This window comes from Anguilla rostrata, chromosome 1, assembly GCF_018555375.3.
Source record: "Anguilla rostrata isolate EN2019 chromosome 1, ASM1855537v3, whole genome shotgun sequence".
Classification (NCBI taxonomy): domain Eukaryota; kingdom Metazoa; phylum Chordata; class Actinopteri; order Anguilliformes; family Anguillidae; genus Anguilla; species Anguilla rostrata.
The window spans coordinates 31662836-31682717 of NC_057933.1; the positions used below are offsets into that span (position 1 = coordinate 31662836).

Below are 19882 nucleotides of genomic sequence, written 5' to 3' on the forward strand. Positions count from 1 at the left end.
GAGCGAGTGGGTGTGTGGTCCAGGAGAAGATCAGTGAGATAGGCCGGAGCTAAACCATGAAGTGCATTGTAGGTTAGCAGGAGGGTTTCGAATTGTATTCAGAATTTTACTGGCAGACAATGAAGTTTGTACAGGATTGGAGAGATGTGATCGCATGTTTTAGTATGGGTCAGTATTCGTGCTGCAGCATTTTGAACTAACTGAAGTTTGTGTATTGATCTGATTGGGGAGAACAGTTACAGTAATCCAGCTGAGATGTTACAAAGGCATGGATTAGATTTTCTGCTTTCGAGTAGGATATGGTGGGCCTGAGTTTTGATATGTTTCAGAGATGGAAAAAGGCAGATCTGGTGATGTGTTTTACATGAGGTTCAAATGAGAGAGTGGAGTCAAGAATGACACCAAGGCTCTTCACATGAGTGGAAAGTGGGATGGGGAAACCGTCAATAGTAATGGAAAAGTTTGGAGTTTGGGAGAGGGTGGATTTAGACCCTATAAGCATTACTTCAGATTTGTCACCGTTAAGTTTGAGGAAATTATGGGTCATCCAAATTCTAATGTCCTGCAAACAGTTGATGAGAGATGGGGGAGGAAGTGCAGAGGAGGGTTTGGAACTTATATAAAGCTGTGTATCATCAGCGTAGCAGTGAAAACTAATAGCATGATGACGCATGATCTGACCCAGTGGTTGCAGATAAATAATGAAGAGGAGAGGACCCAGCACCGAACCCTGTGGTACACCCTTAGTGACAGAAGCAAAGTCAGATTCTTTATGGATATGTATTGCTGCCTATCAGAGAGGTATGAGTTCAGCCAGGAAAGTGCAAGATGGGTGATACCAAGACTAGCCAAGCGTTCAAGCAAAATTTTGTGACTGACTGTGTCAAACCAGCACTCAGATCCAGTAGCACTAAGATGTTTAAGAGGTTGTTGTCAGCTGCATGGAGAAGATCATTGATAATGTTCACCAAGGCAGTCCCTGTGCTATGTTTTGTGTGAAAACCAGATTGAAAAGGTTCAAGTAACTGATTGGTGGAAAGATGGTCCTGAAGCTGAATGGCAACTATTCGCTCCAGAGTTTGGGCTAAAAAGGGAAAATTTGAAATGGGTCTGAAATTGTGTATGTTTTTAGGGTCAGCTCCTGTTTTACTTACGAATAGGTGTGACTGCTGCCACCTTCAGTTCACGCATAAGAAAGCTAATAAAAAGTCTTCAGCTGACTCCAGGTGTATAATTTGCATTTGGAGTCTGTTGCTGTTGTCTCTCAACATGAGGACCAAAGAAGTGTCAATGCCAGTAAAGTGGACCATTATGAGACCAGAAAATAAGTAAAATTAGTCGGAGACATAGGCAACCACTGGGTGTGTCAAAATCAACTGTTAGGTTTTAAGGATGTAGGCACTGATGTATCAAAGACTACCATAAAGAGAATACTACACCAGCATAACCTCAGAGGGTTCACCACAATATGCAAACCAGTGTTAAGCCTCAAGAACAGATATGTTTTGTAGAAAAATATTAATTATCTACAAAGATATAGCACATTTTAATTAATTTACCTTCAGGTAAATACATTTCAGGTTTTTAATAAACGGGTAAAAATGCAAACGTAGCCAGCTATATAAAATGTCAAAAGCACAAGTGCTTCATTAAATTTATTCAAATTTTCTCTGTTTTGAAATAATGCCCACTTGATATAATTATTCTGAATAATATATCAGTAGTCTATAACCAGCCTATTAAATCAATAGGTCTAATACTGATAATATGAACATTTGAAATTAAAATATATCGAACGGCTGAACCCATTTAAAATCGCTCTGAAATCAGAAGTGGGACTAGACGTAGATGTCTACCTCTGGGCAAACTAACGTTATCTTATTTACCTCGAAATGAAACAATCCAGGTGACAGGGTCCTGCGCTGTCCGAAGGAACCGATCCTCCGTGCGTCCTTGGTAAATTTTGGGTGAGGCTTCGAGCCTTCTACGACACCAACTCACCTAAAACATTGTTAATTGGCTGCACCGTTACTGACTGACAACAACTGAGACAAGCTCATTGGTTGCTTTGATGTGAGAGAAACAGTTCAAAAGAACACGGTTCATGAGTAAATAATAACAACTAGCTGGCTAAGGAACACAGTTCGTCGTTATAAAGTAACGGTAACTGCGCTGCAGGCAGGTGTTGTTATGGTAATCTACGTTCCACAAGTGGGCTACCACAAGTGGACTCTCTCCTACATTTTAAAACATAACTAGGCTGTCCGGAAGAGTTATGTGGGCATATCTCAGAGTCACAGATCCAAGTCAGCACCCTGGCTATAAAGTCAGCCAACAGCAGCAACAACAACAATAATAATATTATTATTAATATTATTATTATTATTATTATAATAATAATAATAATAATAATAATAATAATTATTATTATTATTATTATTATTACGAACGAACATAATGAGCTAGGAGGCGTTCGCAGTGCTTTGTTTTAGTCAAATATCTAGCGAGCCACAGGAATGTAAGATATTTCCGTAAAAATCTACACATAATACACACGGAATCAAAGCTGCTCGATTGAACTATTACAGGGTTCTTCGTCACTATGTCACAGATCAAGTCCAAACACATGGTTTACAAATTTAATCAATAGAGTATTGCTGAAAGTGAGACTAAACTAAATAAATTATATTGCGCATATATACATATCACAGCTAGAAATATATAATCACTTTTTTTCTTTTTTCTTTTTTTTCAAAAATAAACGTAATCACATGTGAATTTAATACTCAGAAGTACTGAGGACATTACTGTCACCCTACTACAGTACATTGTTTTACCATACTCACAGGGGGTACTTAGGGTGTTTGAATGGTTTCATTACCTTTAAAAAGCTGTCAGTGTGACCAGAGGTAAAGCAAATTAATAAATATGATCTATAGCCTGAATTGAAGTGAACAGAATCACATCTGCATACCCATTACTATAATGAAGAATACACTGTTCATGGTTTTTGTAGATTGTACAACAATATTGGGATAGCAGGTATGCTATTTTTCCTGCTGATTTCTGCTCCAGGGCCACAATCAATAATTCTCCCCATTGGACATTTAGCTACATTAGCCAATAACAACACCGGATACACTCACAAAATGGATATATTAGGAAGTGCACATTTTAAAAAACTTTGCTATCTTTGGTGTGCGTGGAAGGGCCAAGTTACTTGAAACAATTTAGGAAACATTGGGTAACATTGTTTTGGAATACAGCTTGTTAAATTTGTGTGAGCTAAGATAACCAATATTGTTTCTTGTAACTTGGCGTAATTTTGATATAAATAATTTTTATGGCCAAGATTTTGGCCAGTTTGGACTGCATTTATATAGCGCTTTTATCCAAAGTGCTTTACAATTGATGCCTCTCATTCACCAGAGCAGTTAGGGGTTAGGTGTCTTGCTCAGGAACACTTCGACACAGCCAGGGCGGGGATCAAACCGGCAACCCTCCGACTGCTAAACAACCGCTCTTACCTCCTGAGCTATGTCGCCCCATCCTGTTTCAATGAATGACTTATAGACAGTGCTTTGTATGTGTGAGTAACTTGGCATTTTGGTATGTTGAAAAAAAGTTTTTCATCAGATGTATAATTACAAATAGAGACAGCATAGTGGTGCAGTGGCTAGCACTGTAGCCTCACAGAAAGACGGTTCCCAGATTAGAATACCATGTGAGATTTCTGTGTGGAGCTTTCATGTTCACATGGATTTCCCTGCACAGTCCAAAGACATGCAGGCTAGGCTAATTGGGGAGTCTAAATTGCCTGTGGGTGTGAATGAATGGTGCATGTGACCATGTGTCCAAATATTAGCAAGTTACTGTAAATGTTACAGAATTCCTGTTGCAGTGTTGGTATTCCTATTTTCAGAAGTACATTTTTAAAGGCTTCAATGATTCACAAGGACAATGTAGATTGACCAGAAGGACCCACTCATTAGATCTATTCGTTTTTATTGAGGTTTTAAAACCACACTTTCACAATTGGAGTATTTCAAAGTATTAACAAGAGAGTGTGTTTATATCAACAAATGTGAAAACATCAGTCACTAACTGTGGTTACTCATGTATGCAGAATTCCAATTGCATTCTTAGGGCCCCACTCCCAACCACTGTCTTATCTGTCTTTCCTGTCACAAAATTCTGTTTACATGCTACACACAGCAGATGTCATGTTATAATTAAATAATCTCTCATCTGATAGGTTTAACTTTAGGGCCAATTAGCAACTAAACAAAAAGCATAGAGAGTTTTCTATTACTGGAGGCTAACAAATGAAAATACTGAACAGCATTACTGTAGCTACTGTTTTTCATGGATATGAGAAGTCCGAAATAATAAACATGCATAAGACATCCATATCATAAAAGCTTTTTGTAAATATTTGAAAAATAGTTGCAATTTTAAGGCCAATGAGTAGGTTTTCAATTTTCCTGATTTACCATCATAGCAATCAGCTATCTGAAAATAACAGACTCAAGACAATGACTTAGAAGTGTTGAAGGGAACTGGATACATGTTTTGGTGATATAATAATCAATGTGATACATTGCTCATTTGTCCCCTGTCTAAGTGAGAGCTAGTAGCCAAATCTTTATCCTGTTCCATGCTGTCACACCCGGATGCAGGCCCGAAGCTTTGGGAAGAGACGGAGGGCATTCTGCGTGGTCACCTCAACCACCCTCTCCAGTGGGACCCCTTTGACCTTAGCGATGAACTCGGCACAGACGGCAATGTTCCGTGGCTCGTTCCTCACCTGCAGCAAAGTCAAGCACCACCAGCTTTAGCTGAAGTCTCTCCTGCACACTCAAACCAATGAGGCTCCACATCATTTATGCATCATGTACTGTAATTGTAACTTTTCTTAATGCAACACCTTGTAACAGTCATGTGAATGGACAGTTCTCACTGATACAGTGATGTGAAAAGTACAGCACACCTTTCAATTCTGGTTTTTATTTTGTACATAACCATCATCGTCAGTTCTCACCAAGTTCTAACACCCTCTGCTAAGCACTGCTACAAAGGAGATGAGGGATGTCTGCAGCATCGCTCCTTAGCTCCCAAGTGCAAGGCAGTTGCTCCTGCCTCTTGTGTTTTGAATGCCCCAGAAGCCCTTCACTCCTCTTACCACGTGATAAATAATACCTAACATATTTTACTTTGTCATTATTTAGTCGACCAAAAATAAGACCATATGCAGAAACCTTCTGTGAAAAAGTGCACCCCATGATTCAGCAGCTTGTAGAAACCCCTTTAGATCCAATAACTTGAAGTCATTTTCTCTATGGGATTATCAGTATCTTACATCACATCAGAGGAATTCTGACCATTTGCACCTTACAAAACTGCTTCAGTTTACTAATGTTGAAGACATTTTTGCACAGCTCTATTAAGGCCCCACCACAACATATCAATGGGGCTGAGGTCTGGAGTTAGACCTAGCCATTCCAAAACCACAATTCTTTTCTTTTTCAGCCATTCAGTCATAGATTTACCAGTGTCCTGTTGAATGAACAAATCAGCCAAGCTTTAGCTGGCAAACAGATGATATCACATTTCCATCAAGAATATGCCGGTATAGAGAGTAATTAATGGTGGAATCAATAATTGTGAGGCATCCACATCCACCACCATACTTGATATTTGGCATGAGGTGCTTGTGGTTATATGCGGTATTTGGTTTTCATCAAATATGCCATTGTGCATTACAGCCAGACAACTCCATTTTTGTCTCTTCTGTCCAGAGGACAGTATTCCTGAAGTCTTGCAGTTTATTCAGGTGTGATTTTGGATTTTGCACGCCAAAGCCATGCTGCAATGTTCCTTTTGGAGGGAAGGCCTTTTCTACGGGCTACCCTTCCATGAAAACTTGTTCAGTCTTTTCCTATTGCTGAAGTCAAGAACTCTAAAATTGACCATGTTAACAGAGGCCTGTTGATCCCTGAATGCAGCTTAAGGGTTCTTTGCTATTTCTCAAAGCATCATACAGCCTGATCTGGGGTGAATTTACTTCACATTCCTGGGTAGATTGGCAACTGCCTTGAGTATTCATTTGTAAATGGTCTTTCTCATTATGACATGATGGACTTCATACTGTTTGTAAATGGTTTTATAACCAGACTGATGAGCAGCAACAATTGCTCTGAGATTTACACATACAGGGCAGTCCATATCATAGCTCTTTACATTTCAAAATAAATTAATTTCCTGTACACTGTATGATCTAAGTGCTGAATGTAAAGCACTTTGAGCTACATTTTATGTATTAAAGGTGCTACATAAATTATTATTATTATTATTACACAGTACACTCCATAATTTGGTTTCCTGGACATCATTTACTTTATGTAGACAGCAACACCGGTACATTTTAGTTTAAAAAGCCATACCGTGTAAACTCCCCTCATATATGTGTAGTCTTCTGTCATTGACCACCAGTTGCTATCAGTTTCACTCCACAAGATGGCTGTCCCACCAGCTACCCAGGATTTGCTCAGAACTTGGTAAAACAGCTTTCTCCTATTTTGTACTCTGGTCATTGAATAACCTTCAGAATACTGAAGGTTATTCAATAACTTAGTCTCACTAGGGGACTTGAAAGCCATAAAGACTGAATCAGGCACACCTGGGTCAAATCACCACAAGTGTGAATAATCAGAGGGTGATATGCAGAACTACTAAAGATCTATGAAGCAAGTGTAAGCAGTGTACCCTGGCATCACTTAGTATCTCCAAATCTATCCAAATTGTCTAAATTGCGCATTGCTGTAAATCATAACATAACAATATATTTCACTACAAATCAACTTTTATAGTGAAACTCAAAACTTCGAAACTCACTTTTGTATCATTTTCAAGTGGAAATTACTATAATTTTATCAGCAATGGGGTTTAAGATATGTAGCCTATCCAAAACCTCTCCAAAATGAATAAAATGCTTTGTGTCCATTATAAAGCATATGCATTTGCCTTTTATGATGGTTTAAAATGAAACAATGATATCACATAAATAATGCAAAAACATTGTGGCACTGTGGTACACATATCTGAATATGTAATCATTCACTCTTGTATGTTTTTCTGTACTCTACAGTATGTAATCTTTTGTTGCATGAGATGATATATTACTATTTATGATCACTCCCAGGGAAATTTTACATTCAACTAGCACATATCAGCGCAGTAAATTTGAAATAATATTTCATCAGAAAAATGTTGGCGATGTTCCAGCTTCATGGTAAATGGGTGCATCAAACATAACACAACTGAGCCACCTATGAAAGCTTACACTATAGTATGTGAAATTGCCACATAGGAAAATAGCGCAAACCTCTTGAATGAGTCAATTTCATTGTGAGTAGGATGAAAATGAAAAAATTAAATGAATTATTGGATTACAACTTCTAGATCTCAGTTCTGCATTCAATTGTGGATCACCTAATTTTTTTAGACAGACTGAGGCAATATGTTGGCCAGTCCATGACTGGTTGGTACAGAGAGACTAGTGCACGCTTTTGTTACTAGCAGGCTGGACTATGGTAATGCTGTCATATCTGGTATCCCCAAAAAAATCTATAAACCACCTACAATGAAATCAGAATTCTACTGCCCGAACGCTGACCAGGACCAAAAGCAGAGCACAGATTACACCTATTTTAAAGTATCTACACTGGTTTGGAATTGATCTTAAAGTTCTTTTACTAATTTATGAAGCACTGCATGGCTTTGCACCAGGCTACATGTCTCAAATGCTTATAATGTATGTACCAGGAAGGCCCTTTGGGTCTTTTAACTGTCCCAAAAAGGAGGACGAAAACCTTTGGTGAAGCACCATTTATAGTTATTATATGCTGCTGGAATAGCTTCCATGAGGATCTGAGGGCAGCCGAAAGTATTGATATTTTAATTATTTTATATATAAATATCTTTTTAGCTTGGCTTTTATCTGATTGTCTATTTTTTTTATCTGGAAACTTCATTTATTTATTTAATACATTTATTTTACCATTTTTATCTTAAATTTTAATGTACACTAGTCTCCGTTGTTTTATTGTTTTACTTTTTTATTGTTGTACATTGTTTCTTGTCCCAATACAAATATGAAAAGTATTATTAGAAAAGGCTAACAGTTGTCTCTTATGACCAAAGTCAATATAACAATATCAAAAATATGAAACAACGGTAATAATTGAAATCTTACTAGGAAATACGTACATCTTCACCATGTTTGTATGTATCCTCACTATACTTCATGCTTCTTCCTCTTCCAAATCCATGTCCAAGCATTGTGAGAATTAGCGTTTAGCAAAATCAGTAAAATCTTCCAAAAACTCAGAAGGAAAAAAACTGTTACGTCTCAAGGAGTGCTTGTATATTACTGTGTAATGCTACGGTTGAAGCTCTTGAACACTGTGCTGCGCAGAGCCCCCAATCGTTGTTAATAAATGACAATGAAATGTGCCATACATCATTGGAAAGCTTATACAGTCCTCTCCTGGATAAAATAGTTATCAATCAAAACAGAACGAACTGGAAAGAGTTCCGATGGTGTAAAATGCCACTTTCTTTTTGCATATTTTTCTCAAATGGATTGTTAAAGACAACAAATGACTACTGAATCTTTAAAGGGACATCTTTACGTGTAGAACCAATGGTAAGAGAGTATATTTATTCCATATTTAGTCACAGATGTTAATAGTACAATGACATGGTACAATCACACAAAATTCCTCTAGTTTATTTCACTATTCAGTGTGAAGATTTTTTCTCCGCTGTATTGACATACCTTTGGGCTATTGTTGGCTTTATCTTGCTGCAATGGCAAAATACAGATTTACTTCTATGAACTCCAAGATATGTTATTGTTCAATGCTTGTTAAATGGACAATGGCTCTTAGAGTTTTTTGTTTCCACTCATAGTTTGGCTGCAGGAGCACTGAATGTCTAAGTTGAGCCGTCTCAAGACGCCAGCCTCCTGGCCACTTATGGGCTTGTGCGAAGAGTCTAACCTCATATTTACTGTTTCATTTCAAATCCAATGAGCCAGAGTAACGAGCCAAAAAAACAAAAGAAACAAAAAACATAATAATAATTGTGTCACTGTTCATACTTATGGACCGCACTGTATATCTTTTGTCCTTGTAAGACTGTTTTAACCCGAAGACCAAGCTGTCAGATTTTATATTTATATTTATATACAGGTGGCAGCACTTCCTGATGATTAACTAATCTTGTGCACTTGATTAGAGCACCTGGTTCTAATTACCTTCTTAACTGATACGGAAGCAGGAGGGGTGCAATTACTTTTTCATACATAGCTTCTGCATGTTGGCTTATTTTTTGCTTAATAAATAATGACAAAGTAAAATTTATGTGAGTTACAAATCAAATTCAATAATTAAATAATAAACAAGTTATTTAATTATTGAATTAAATATTTAATAATAAACAAGTTTACCTGCTTCTCTGGTCCTAAGGCTGGGGAATCCGTCTCCAGACATATGCTTTCCAAAGGCAACTGTTTCACCAGCTTCTGCTTCTTGGAGAAATTACATTACGCAATGAAATTGACAATTTTTAAATGGACACTAATTCTTGCTAAGACATGGACACATTGACTTTTGACATCGTGCTAATTATATTTTCGCTTCTTATAAGGTTATAAATATTTTAATAAGCACATTAAATATGTATATACTGTATAACTAGTTGACTTTTCCTGCACTGCAATCAAATGCCTATAAGGCAACTAGGCTGGCTAGTTGAGAACAGTTTGACACATGTGACTCACTGTATTTACATTTAAATGTGTATTCATGGTCTGCTGTTGTGGTGGATTTTTGTAACTGGTTTGATGACAGAGAAACAACAAAAGCGCCATGCCCAACGTGCAAAGCTTAACTATGAATTGTCTTCTACCAAGTGCCCACGCAAAAATGTACAGTCCAAAAGTATATATGCATATTAAATATAATTTACAAAAAGTGTTATAAAAATCTGACAATATTGTACAGCTGTACTTAAAAGTATTTGCAATTAAAACCTAGCGTACAAATGACACTTCAGGACATGTGTGACTATCCTTCCAAAGTGTGTATTACCTGTTCACTTCTTATTATGGAAGGGGGGATGGAAAAGAAATACCCTGCCTTTACACCTTCCATTGCCACTGAGGGCTTCCCATCAAAAGCATGCAGAAGTGCCTTTTCCACACCTAGAGAACAAAAAGTCAATCAAAATCCATACACTCATATTCATTATGGCTATACAATGCTCTGCAAGCTGCAGCTCTGTTCAAAGCCAGGTCTTTACCTTGTTCCTTCAAGAGATGAATGGTGGGCCTTCCAGCAGATCTTGAGTGAACGTTCCTAGGAAACCAAAAAATGAGCACAGCCGACATTACTGAAGGAGGAAATACAGAACATGAGCATGGGTAGTAGCAGGGCTAGATCTTTTCAGAAATCGGAATACAGTTTAGAGATTAATTTAAATAATTTCTGAAAGTGGACACAGTGGAGTGAGCTCTAATAAATCAGCAACATGAATGCAAAATATACAGTTTAACATTGCAAGTTATAGCCAACAGTTAAAGGTTGGCATACGTGATCAGAGCAGGCCTCACAGAGGTAAATCCAGCCGTTTGGCTATTTCAACCTGCCGAACCAACACCTCTCTCTGCTCATCCTTCCCTCTGTCACTGCTGACGAATCGAGGAGTGAAGTCCAATCCAACCTGTAAGTTAACAGCAAATAAGCACCATGGCGAGCACTGGTAACACACAAGCTAGAAATACAATAAAAAATCCTAGTAAATATTATTTGTTATTGTTGCTGGTAGTTAAGTGCTTACAGAATATATAAAACAGCATTGCTGTTGTTGTTATTATTATTACCTCTCCAATAGCTAAAAGACAGTCTTGAAATTTTTCGATCAGAGGCAAGGCAGCATCGAAATCCTATGCAAAAACATAACAATAATATTTTAGTGACATTCCTTGGTATTTGTGTGGTGAATCAGAACTTGTGCATCATATATAACACATGAAAGCAAATACATCATTTAATATCCTTTTCCATCAGTATTTTGGTCATAGGTTCACATTTCAGGCTCATATCTATCACAAATACCTAAATCATTTGGCACTGTGACTAATTTGATCGTAATCTAAACTACAGCTAAACTGTACATGTATAATACCTAAACCTTGACAGTATTTATTGTATGGAGAGCACTCAGCACTTACTACACATATACTCAGATTATGCTTATGTTGTAGTGAATACTACAGCAAATGAAAATTTAGAGTTGACAGCGTTGCATACAGAAAAACTCGTCCACCATGTTCATCTTAAAATTCAGGACTAACACAGAAACATACTGTATGAGGCCACTGCAATATGTCCCGATCTTGAGTTACACCATTTCTTGGTGTGATCTATCCAAAACAGTAATGACGCTCACATTGAGATATTATCAGTACCTTAGCTTAAAATATAATAAAAATGAAACAACATTCACTGCATTTCTACTTATCATTTGTATTATTTGCTTAGCAGAAGCCCTTATCTAGAATATCTCACTCTACCATTTGTACAACTGGATGTTTAGCTTACACAATGCAGGTTAAGCACCTTGCTCAACGGTGGAACTGCAGTAACTGTCCAGGGATTTGGCCACACCGTCTCTTTTGAAATAGGGTAATTCAGGTGGAAAATGGCCTTTTCAATCTTGATCTCTCAGATCCTTCTGATATTTGACACCCAGTAACCTGGTGTGGTACAGGGCATCTGATGCTGTCTTTGTACTGGCATAAATGTATCTGTGCATGTCCCTATCAAATAAGCTAATAAATAACCTGTCAGGTAAAAGGATCAGGTAAAAGGATCAGTTGCACCAACAAGCATGCACCAAGCATCCCTCACTAAGGCTGATTAATAGATATCAAGAAAATCTAAACATTTCCAATTCCCACCATAATTTTGAATGTCCAGTTAACTATTTGTAGCTGCATTCATGATAATCTCTTCTTCTTTTCACATTGCTGCCCACAGCCAAGCTTGCATAGAGTTGAGTCGAAGAAAGATACTGTATCTCATATGCGGCTATTGCCACGCAGTTGACAGGTGCCTGATCGACCAGCAGAGGATGCTACAGAGCAATGAAATGTGGACCCCTAACCAACTGAACCTTCCTATACCGTGGGTGATGCAATCGCCAATTATACATCTCTCTATGGAGTTACCGGCCACAGTCACCACGAGCACAGTCCAGATTCGACCTGAGAACATGGGACTGGGTTTATTCCTTAAAGTTACAATCTCGAAGATTTCCGTTTCGTTCTCTTTGGCTGTACCAATGGCGAGAAGCGGTAATTGCAGGTGTGTTTTTGGACCTCACTTCCCATAGATCCAACCGGATCCAACCATTGTCACCTGTGTGACGTCAGTCACTTGGCACCTGGGCCACGCCAACTATAACACTATTTACTGAATAAAAAATGGTTGTAATTAAAGTAACGTTATGTACATACTCATTCGTTGTCTAACATTAGGCTAACTTAAACTGTCTTTACACTGCCGGGCCGGGTTAAAATACTGTAACAGACCTGGGGTAGAATTAGTGATGATCAATTTCCACAAACGTTCTTTATCCTTTCGCCCGGTATGAACATCTTTACACTGCTGAGAAGAATTTGCGGGATTCGCTGTGGCTCGTGCAATTATGTATCTCGTGCACAATAAACAGTCTTTCTCTTGAATGATTGTTGTGTGATATTTTTGAAACAACTGCCTTGCAACAACTGCAATGGTGTTTCTGGTTTTGCTAGCTAAACTGTTAGAGAATAAAGCTGAGCTGGGTGTTAAATTAGCAATCAGAACAAGAAGAATAAAACAAAAACAAAGGAGATTTCATCAAAAAAGGGCATCAAGGCTGAAGGAACATATGAGGAAGCGTAATAAAATAATAACAAATTAGCAATTAGCAAACAAAATAGCAAATCCATACTGCCGTATTGTTTCGTTTCATTTTCCCCGGCTTGACATCTTTACACAAAAATCAGACGCAGCTCTGCTCCACCTATATCTTGGCTTTATTCCGATCATTATAATATATTGATGAACTTGATGGCAATGTAAATAACGGTAACGTTAAGGCCAGTTCAGATCAATGATTCGCAACGAGACGAAACGGTTTTAGAATGTTGCAGAGAAAATTGCAGCGGTGTGAACTGGTTAGTAGCAGAGCCATTGCCTGCCCTGGGGTCTCAGAAGACCCACCTATCGCAGTTTTAGAACGTTTACAATCAGACGTCTTGGAATTTTGCAAGTTGCATCCAGTCTTGTTGCGAATCATTGATCTGAACTGGCCTTTAGTTAGCTACATTGCAACGTTGCAGCAAGGTAGCATTGCATTAGCTAGCGTATTTTCTAATTGTTAGCTGACATTAGATTGTGTTAATTACATTAGCTAGCTAGCTAACGCAATGTTACCTAATTATGAGAGATGGATACTGTGCGCAACGTTGTCTAAACCCCCCCCCGTTACCCCCCAGTATGCAGCTCACACACAAGTGAGTTGAAGAGCGAGCCTGTTGCGCTAGCTCTGCCTACCCTCTCTGGCGGACCAACCACTGATGGGTGATGGAAAACGCATCACCAACTATGCGCCGCTTGTGATTTTTTCCCGGGAATGTCGCCACAGACACCCAGTTCTTTAATCATAAATAATAATAATAATAATAATAATAATAATAATAATAATTCATATAATAATAGGCTCAATCACCATTGTGTTAGGCTACCTAATTCAGCGATAGATAGTGACTTAACAGACATTTATTTTAAAGTAATAATCTTGAAGATTTTCATTAAAATAAATGTCTGTTAAGTCACTATCTATCGCCAAATTAGGTAACACAATGCAGGGTTTCCCCCAGAAAAGTTGTTAGGCCCGGTGGCAAGTATCTTTTGATATCTCTTGGCGGCCAAGTGTCTTTTTTGATGGGGGCCCGGCACGGGCCTGCGACAGACTGATGGCAGCTTTAGGTAAGGCCCTATAGTTTCTGTGATAACAGAATCACAGACGGAATCGCGGAATTGAGAATTTAAAAAGCTATAACACAGATTCCATACGGCCCTACATTAAGTCAGTGCTAAAGGCTGACTGAAGATTTTAAAATATAACTACGTAATGTTGTTATAAATAAGTCATTTATTCAACACACATTTAAAAAAATCAACAACTATTTACAGCATAGCATAGTCTTACAAAGAATCTGACAACAATGTACAGACTTGGAATGCTGTGTTTTCAACAACAACAAAAGAAATTCAATTAAATTAAAATAAATAATATCAAAGTTTTTTCACTCTACAAAAAACTTGAAAAAAGTCCTGATTGGCTACTGATTCTTACAGCCTTGGAATGCTGGGCACATTTCAACAACAACAACAAAAGAAATTAAAATAAATAATATCAAAGTTTTTGCACTCCACAGAAAACTTGTATTCAAGTCCTGATTGGCTACTGAATCTTACAACAAGCCTTGGAATGCTGGGCACATTTAAATAGGGATGGGAATCACGAACCGGTTCCAAGTTGTCCTATTCTTTGGAATCGTATGGCTCCGAGCTTATCGATTCCGCTTATCGAAGCTGGCATGTTTTTACGACAGCTGCGCATTGCAAAACAATGACGTAACGCCTTGGGGGAGGCACGCATGCAGGCGGCCTCTCTCAGGTGTTTGTTTTGGACGGCAGCTGTCACAACAAATTTGATCCGTGCTGCCAGCCTTGATACATTCTGTTGCGACTCAGCAATTTCTCTGGATTAACGGGTTATTTTCTAGCCTGAAATGCGATCGTATTACGAAATAGCTACACATGTCATGTAACGTTCAAGTAGTTGGCTATCTCCCTGGATACGAAGTAAATGTTTTTACCAATAAATAATAATAATAATAATAATAATAATAATAATAATAATAATAAATGCGATTTTATCCATGGAAATAGCTATACAAAATAAATGTCGTGTTTGCGATTGCCGTCGTAGATGTCAGAAGGAAATGTCACTGACAAAAAAAAAAGTTTGCTCTCTTTGTAGTGGTTTGGGCTGGAAACTAGCTGTAAGAGCGGGATATGCACAACACTGCCTACTTATTGGCTACTAAATCTTACAACAATGTACAGCTTGGAATGCTGGGCACATTTCAACAACAACAAAATATCTATGTATCTGTGTTACTGACTGTTTGGCTAGCTAGCTAAGTTAGCTAAATGAGCACGTTGTCGTGCACATTAATGTCACCAAGGTAACGTCATTAATAAACAAGTGAAGTCGTTATTTAGATGGCGATTAATACATCATGTAATGTTACAATGTATCGAACGTTACATTCATGCTACTAGTTTAACGTTACCTACACACTGCTTAAGTTAATATAAAAAGAATGTACTTACCGACAAGATGAAGTGATAACACAGTTTGTAACGAGGTTAGTTAGCCTACTAAAGAAATGGTGCCTTGCTAGGTACCGTTAGCTTGTGATAGTTGGAAGCATTAAGTGTTGAACGTCACTCTATGCACAATGAGAGTAAAGAACAGACCTGCTGTTTTCCTATAGTGCGTTCACGTTTTAACCAACATATATCGCTGGTGAGCTTTCCAACTAAGCCGCCCCACTGTAACTGTAGTTTAAAAAACATCTTAAAAATACGTTAAAAACTAATAATAATAATCCCCAATGCTTCGGCCCGGCGGGGGTCAATTGAGGCCCGGCGGCCCGCCGGGCTTGCAATACACTGGCGGAAACCCTGCAATGGTGATTGAACCTATTATTATATTAATTTATATTATTATTATTATAATCATTTATGATTAAAGAACTGGGTGTCTGTGGCGACATTCCCGGGAATAAATCACAAACGGCGCATAGTTAGTGACGACTTTTCCATCACCCATCAGTGGTGGGTCCGCCAGATAGGGTAGGCGGAGCTAACGCAACAGGCTTGCTCTTCAACTCACTTGTGTGTAGGCGGCGTACTGTTTTTTTCCGGTGTCTACTACGATAACAGAGAAAGTTATGGAACCCTAAAAAGTTCTTGTGTAACATGAGGTCATATTATTTGTTGATGTAGATTTCGTATTACATTTGATGACAATGTAACGTTACTAAATTACCTAGCTATTTTCACAGCTCACGCTAGCTACCGGACCATGTCATGAAAGGCAACATTAGTTTAGACAACGTTGCGCACAATATCCATCTCTCATATCAGGTAACGTTGCGTTAGCTAGCAAGCTAATGTAATTAACACAATCTAATGTCAGCTAACAATTAGAAAATACGCTAGCTAATGCTACCGACCGGTACCGAACTCGCCAACCGTCTCTCAAATGCAATGCTACCTTGTTGCAATGTTGCAATGTAGCTAACTAAAGGGGCAGGCAACGGCTCTGCTACTAACCAGTTCACACCGCTGCAGTTTTCTCTGCAACACTGTAAAACCGTTTTGTCTCGTTGCGAACTGGCCTTAACGTTACCGTTATTTACATTGCCATCAAGTTCATCAGTATATTATAATGATAGGAATAAAGCCGGGGTATACCTGGATCAGAGCCGGGTCTGATTTCTGTGTAAAGATGTCAAGCCGGAGAAAACTAAATAAAAGAATACGGCAGTATGGATTAACATTGTTATTATTTTATTACGCTTTCTCATATGTTCCTTCAGCCTTGATGCCCTTTTTTGATGAAATCTCCTTTGTTTTTGTTTTATTCTTCTTGTTCTGATTGCTAATTTAACACCCAGCTCAGCTTTATTCTCTAACAGTTTAGCTAGCAAAACCAGAAACATTTTGTAAGGCAGTTGTTTCAAAAATATTACACAACAGTCATTCACAAAAAAGACTGTTTATTGTGCACGAGATACATAATTGCACGAGCCACAGCGAATCCTGCGAATTCTTCTCTGCAGTGTAAAGATGTTCATACGGGGAAAAAGGTGGATAAAGAACGTTTGTGGAAATTGATTATCACTAATTCTACCCCAGATCTGCTACAGCATTTTAACCCGGCTCGGCAGTGTAAAGACAGTTTAAGTTAGCCTAATGTTAAACAATGAATGAGTATGTACATAACATCACTTTCATAACAACCATTTTCTATTCAGTAAATAATAAGTGTTATAGTTGGCGTGGCCCAGGTGCCAAGTGACTGACGTCACACAGGCGACAATGGTTGGATCCGGTTGGATCTATGGGAAGTGAGGTCCAAAAACACACCTGCAATTACCGCTTCTCGCCATTGGTACAGCCATAGAGAACGAAACTGAAATCTTCGAGATCGTAACTTTAATGAAAATCTTCGAGATTATTACTTTAAGTCAGCTATCTATGATTTTTTTTCATTCAGAACCCTCCAATGACTCAGCAGTACCTCCATAGTGACGCCCCTCTGAGGATCTGGAGGTGCTCCCTGGACAGGGTGAACCCCAAGACAGGGCCACACAAAGCCAGGGAACCTAGGAAAAAGAACCCACAAACATAATTAATTATGTGCTTAGTATCTTCCTTTATCCAGGGCAGACTGCAGTGCATTACATATATACAGTTGGGACTTTCACTCAAGCATTGGTTTAATTGAACACAGTTAAAGTTAAATACCACAAAAAAAGCATAAATAAATATATGACATATTTTGTAACACAATTAAACCTAGTTATATGATGTGACATCTCAAGCATTTGTAAAATTAACTTCTATTTTTTAAGATTGTGCAAATGCCTCTGTAATAGTTTTTTTTTTAAATGAAAATAATATACCTTTCTGAAAGCTGAATGATTTTCTCAAACTCTCCTGCATGTTCAGCCACTGCCACAAGAGCCAAAATTCCTGCCTAAAAAAGCACATAATGTCTACAGTAATTAAATCCGGCAATTACATGAAACCTACATAGCTACTGCTTAAACGGAGCACAACTTCAATCCTGGGGGTTGATCCACATTCTAGTTTTTGTTCCAACCATTTACTTTAGATTTAGTTTTCTGACAGCTCTATAAATTACACTGGTTCACTCAGGTACTTGAACACAGTAAAATCTTTAGGATACACTTGCAGTCTGTGGGTGTAGCTGGTGCTGATGCAAATGGCAGATTAAGATATGATTAAGCTAATTAAATAATTAAAATCAAAAGTTGGCACTAAATCCTGAAATGGGTTAGCCCTTGCTGTACACCACTGGCGTAAAATGACTGCAGGCAAGCAAGCAGTTATGAACACCTACACAACAGGGTTGCCAGAGATTTCCCTCCTACACAACAGGTTGCCAGAGATTTCCCGCAAATACAGGTTTTTTTTTTTTTAATACACTGGAAAACTTTCGTAGAATAACGTCTGGAAGACTATTTTAAAAGGTATTTGGATACTGGAAAATTTGTACGGGCGTTAACAGAAATTGGAGCCGTCATGATCATCAGCTATGACAGTAACGTCGGCTTTACTTGCGAGAAACTTACACAGCAGGAAAAGGAATGTAAGAATGTATTTTCATTAATTATTTATAACATCAAAGTTGCATTTGAGCACAGATCTGTAACAGGGGCGAATGGTGTGCTTACTTGTTTGGAGTTTTCTATAACATCTTCAATATCCTGGAAAAAAGGCATCGATCAATATTGTCTCCCTTAGAACTGCATGCCTATAGTCTAGCTAATTTTAAAACATTAAATAATGACGGCAAGGTGTAATTGTAAGAGCCCATTAGCTCGGTAGCCACGAGTCTAAAAAGTTAATTGTAAAAAGATAGCAGAGTGAGCTGCAACAAAATACATTTCATCTTTTATAACAGACATATACTTTAAGTGTAATTGTAGTTGCGGATCAAAGTGTATGTGGCACTTACATTGTCAAAATCTCTGGCAGAGATGTGACAGTGGCAGTCGATAAAACCTGTCATTAGGCAACGACAGCTAGTACGCAGAAATGTAAATATTCATACAATACGTCTCCTCGAATTAACCGGAACATGAGATATAAGACAGCAAACAAATTTTACACAATTTGGCTAGCAACGGCGACAGAGCGCTGGAAGAAACGCCAGATATCCCAAGCTCATTGGGGAGCCTAGAACATTATTGCTACTCTGGTGTTTCCCTTCGAACGTTGAACCACGTTACATACATTTCCGCTTCCAAGTTCGAATTACCATCGAGCTGTACGGAACGTAGAGGAGCGACTGCATAGGCATATATACGTAGACGTGCATATATGTCTATGAGAGATTGTGTGTAGAAAAGACTGTAGCCCTTCCGACCTGGTTCGTGGCTCATCCGATTTGAATGTAAATATCGAAATTAAAGCAGAGACTCTGCGATTTAACCTTACATTAAACACTTTCATTTCAAATTCAATGTGCTGGAGCAGGCTACAGAGCCAAAACGAAACGGTGTAACTGTTCATTATTTATGGACTGCACTGTATGTGTAGATGGGCATGGGCACTTTCAGAATTACAAGCATTTATATTAACTGTCTAAACATAATTATTGAGCAGCTAGTTAGAGATTGCATTTCATCAGGGGCGCGTTCTATTACTTTTCACTCCTGACCTCCATCCCCCCAGTTCATTAACTCCCCCACTATCACTCGTCTCCTAACCAGAAGTATGAAAATTGGGACACCTGATCTGCTTCTGATTTTGAGGGACATTTTCACATTTTCAGCTGGAGTTTGAATGTTTTTGCCAATTAAAGTAGTCAAAATATTCTATAATGACACATGGGGATTCAGGAGTGCTGCTTTCTTCAAGGACTTCTGGACTTTCTGCCC

At 38.3% G+C, this 19882-nt stretch overlaps 1 protein-coding gene across 4 annotated transcripts; it reads right to left on the bottom strand.

Moving 5' to 3' along the window:
- Positions 1-3988: 3988 nt before the first annotated feature.
- On the bottom strand, positions 3989-19249 carry LOC135254527 (putative deoxyribonuclease TATDN3). Of its 4 annotated transcripts, none has more exons than XM_064334783.1 (10): positions 18958-19244; positions 18674-18706; positions 17879-17952; positions 17494-17578; positions 10946-11008; positions 10676-10785; positions 10366-10421; positions 10155-10267; positions 9512-9586; positions 3989-4807 (listed from the first exon to the last, which is right to left on the bottom strand). In XM_064334783.1, the coding sequence occupies exons 1-10, from the start codon at positions 19009-19011 to the stop codon at positions 4664-4666; spliced, it is 807 nt and encodes a 268-aa protein (XP_064190853.1). In that variant the 5' UTR covers positions 19012-19244; the 3' UTR covers positions 3989-4663. The 4 variants fall into 4 exon arrangements, with proteins under 4 accessions (XP_064190853.1, XP_064190837.1, XP_064190846.1 ...); XM_064334767.1 differs by having other exon boundaries at positions 9512-9592; positions 18958-19242; XM_064334776.1 differs by having other exon boundaries at positions 9512-9589; positions 18958-19239.
- Positions 19250-19882: the final 633 nt, after the last annotated feature.

Bases quoted from the DNA above. Each gene is read 5' to 3' on its own strand.
- LOC135254527 (XM_064334767.1), bottom strand. From the start codon at position 19,011: ATGACAGGTTTTATCGACTGCCACTGTCACATCTCTGCCAGAGATTTT. The intron at 10,786-10,945 runs GTAATAATAATA...GTTAACTTACAG, and splicing joins GTCTTTTAGCTATTGGAGAG to GTTGGATTGGACTTCACTCC. The intron at 10,268-10,365 runs GTAAAGACCTGG...TTTGTTCTCTAG, and splicing joins TCATCTCTTGAAGGAACAAG to GTGTGGAAAAGGCACTTCTG.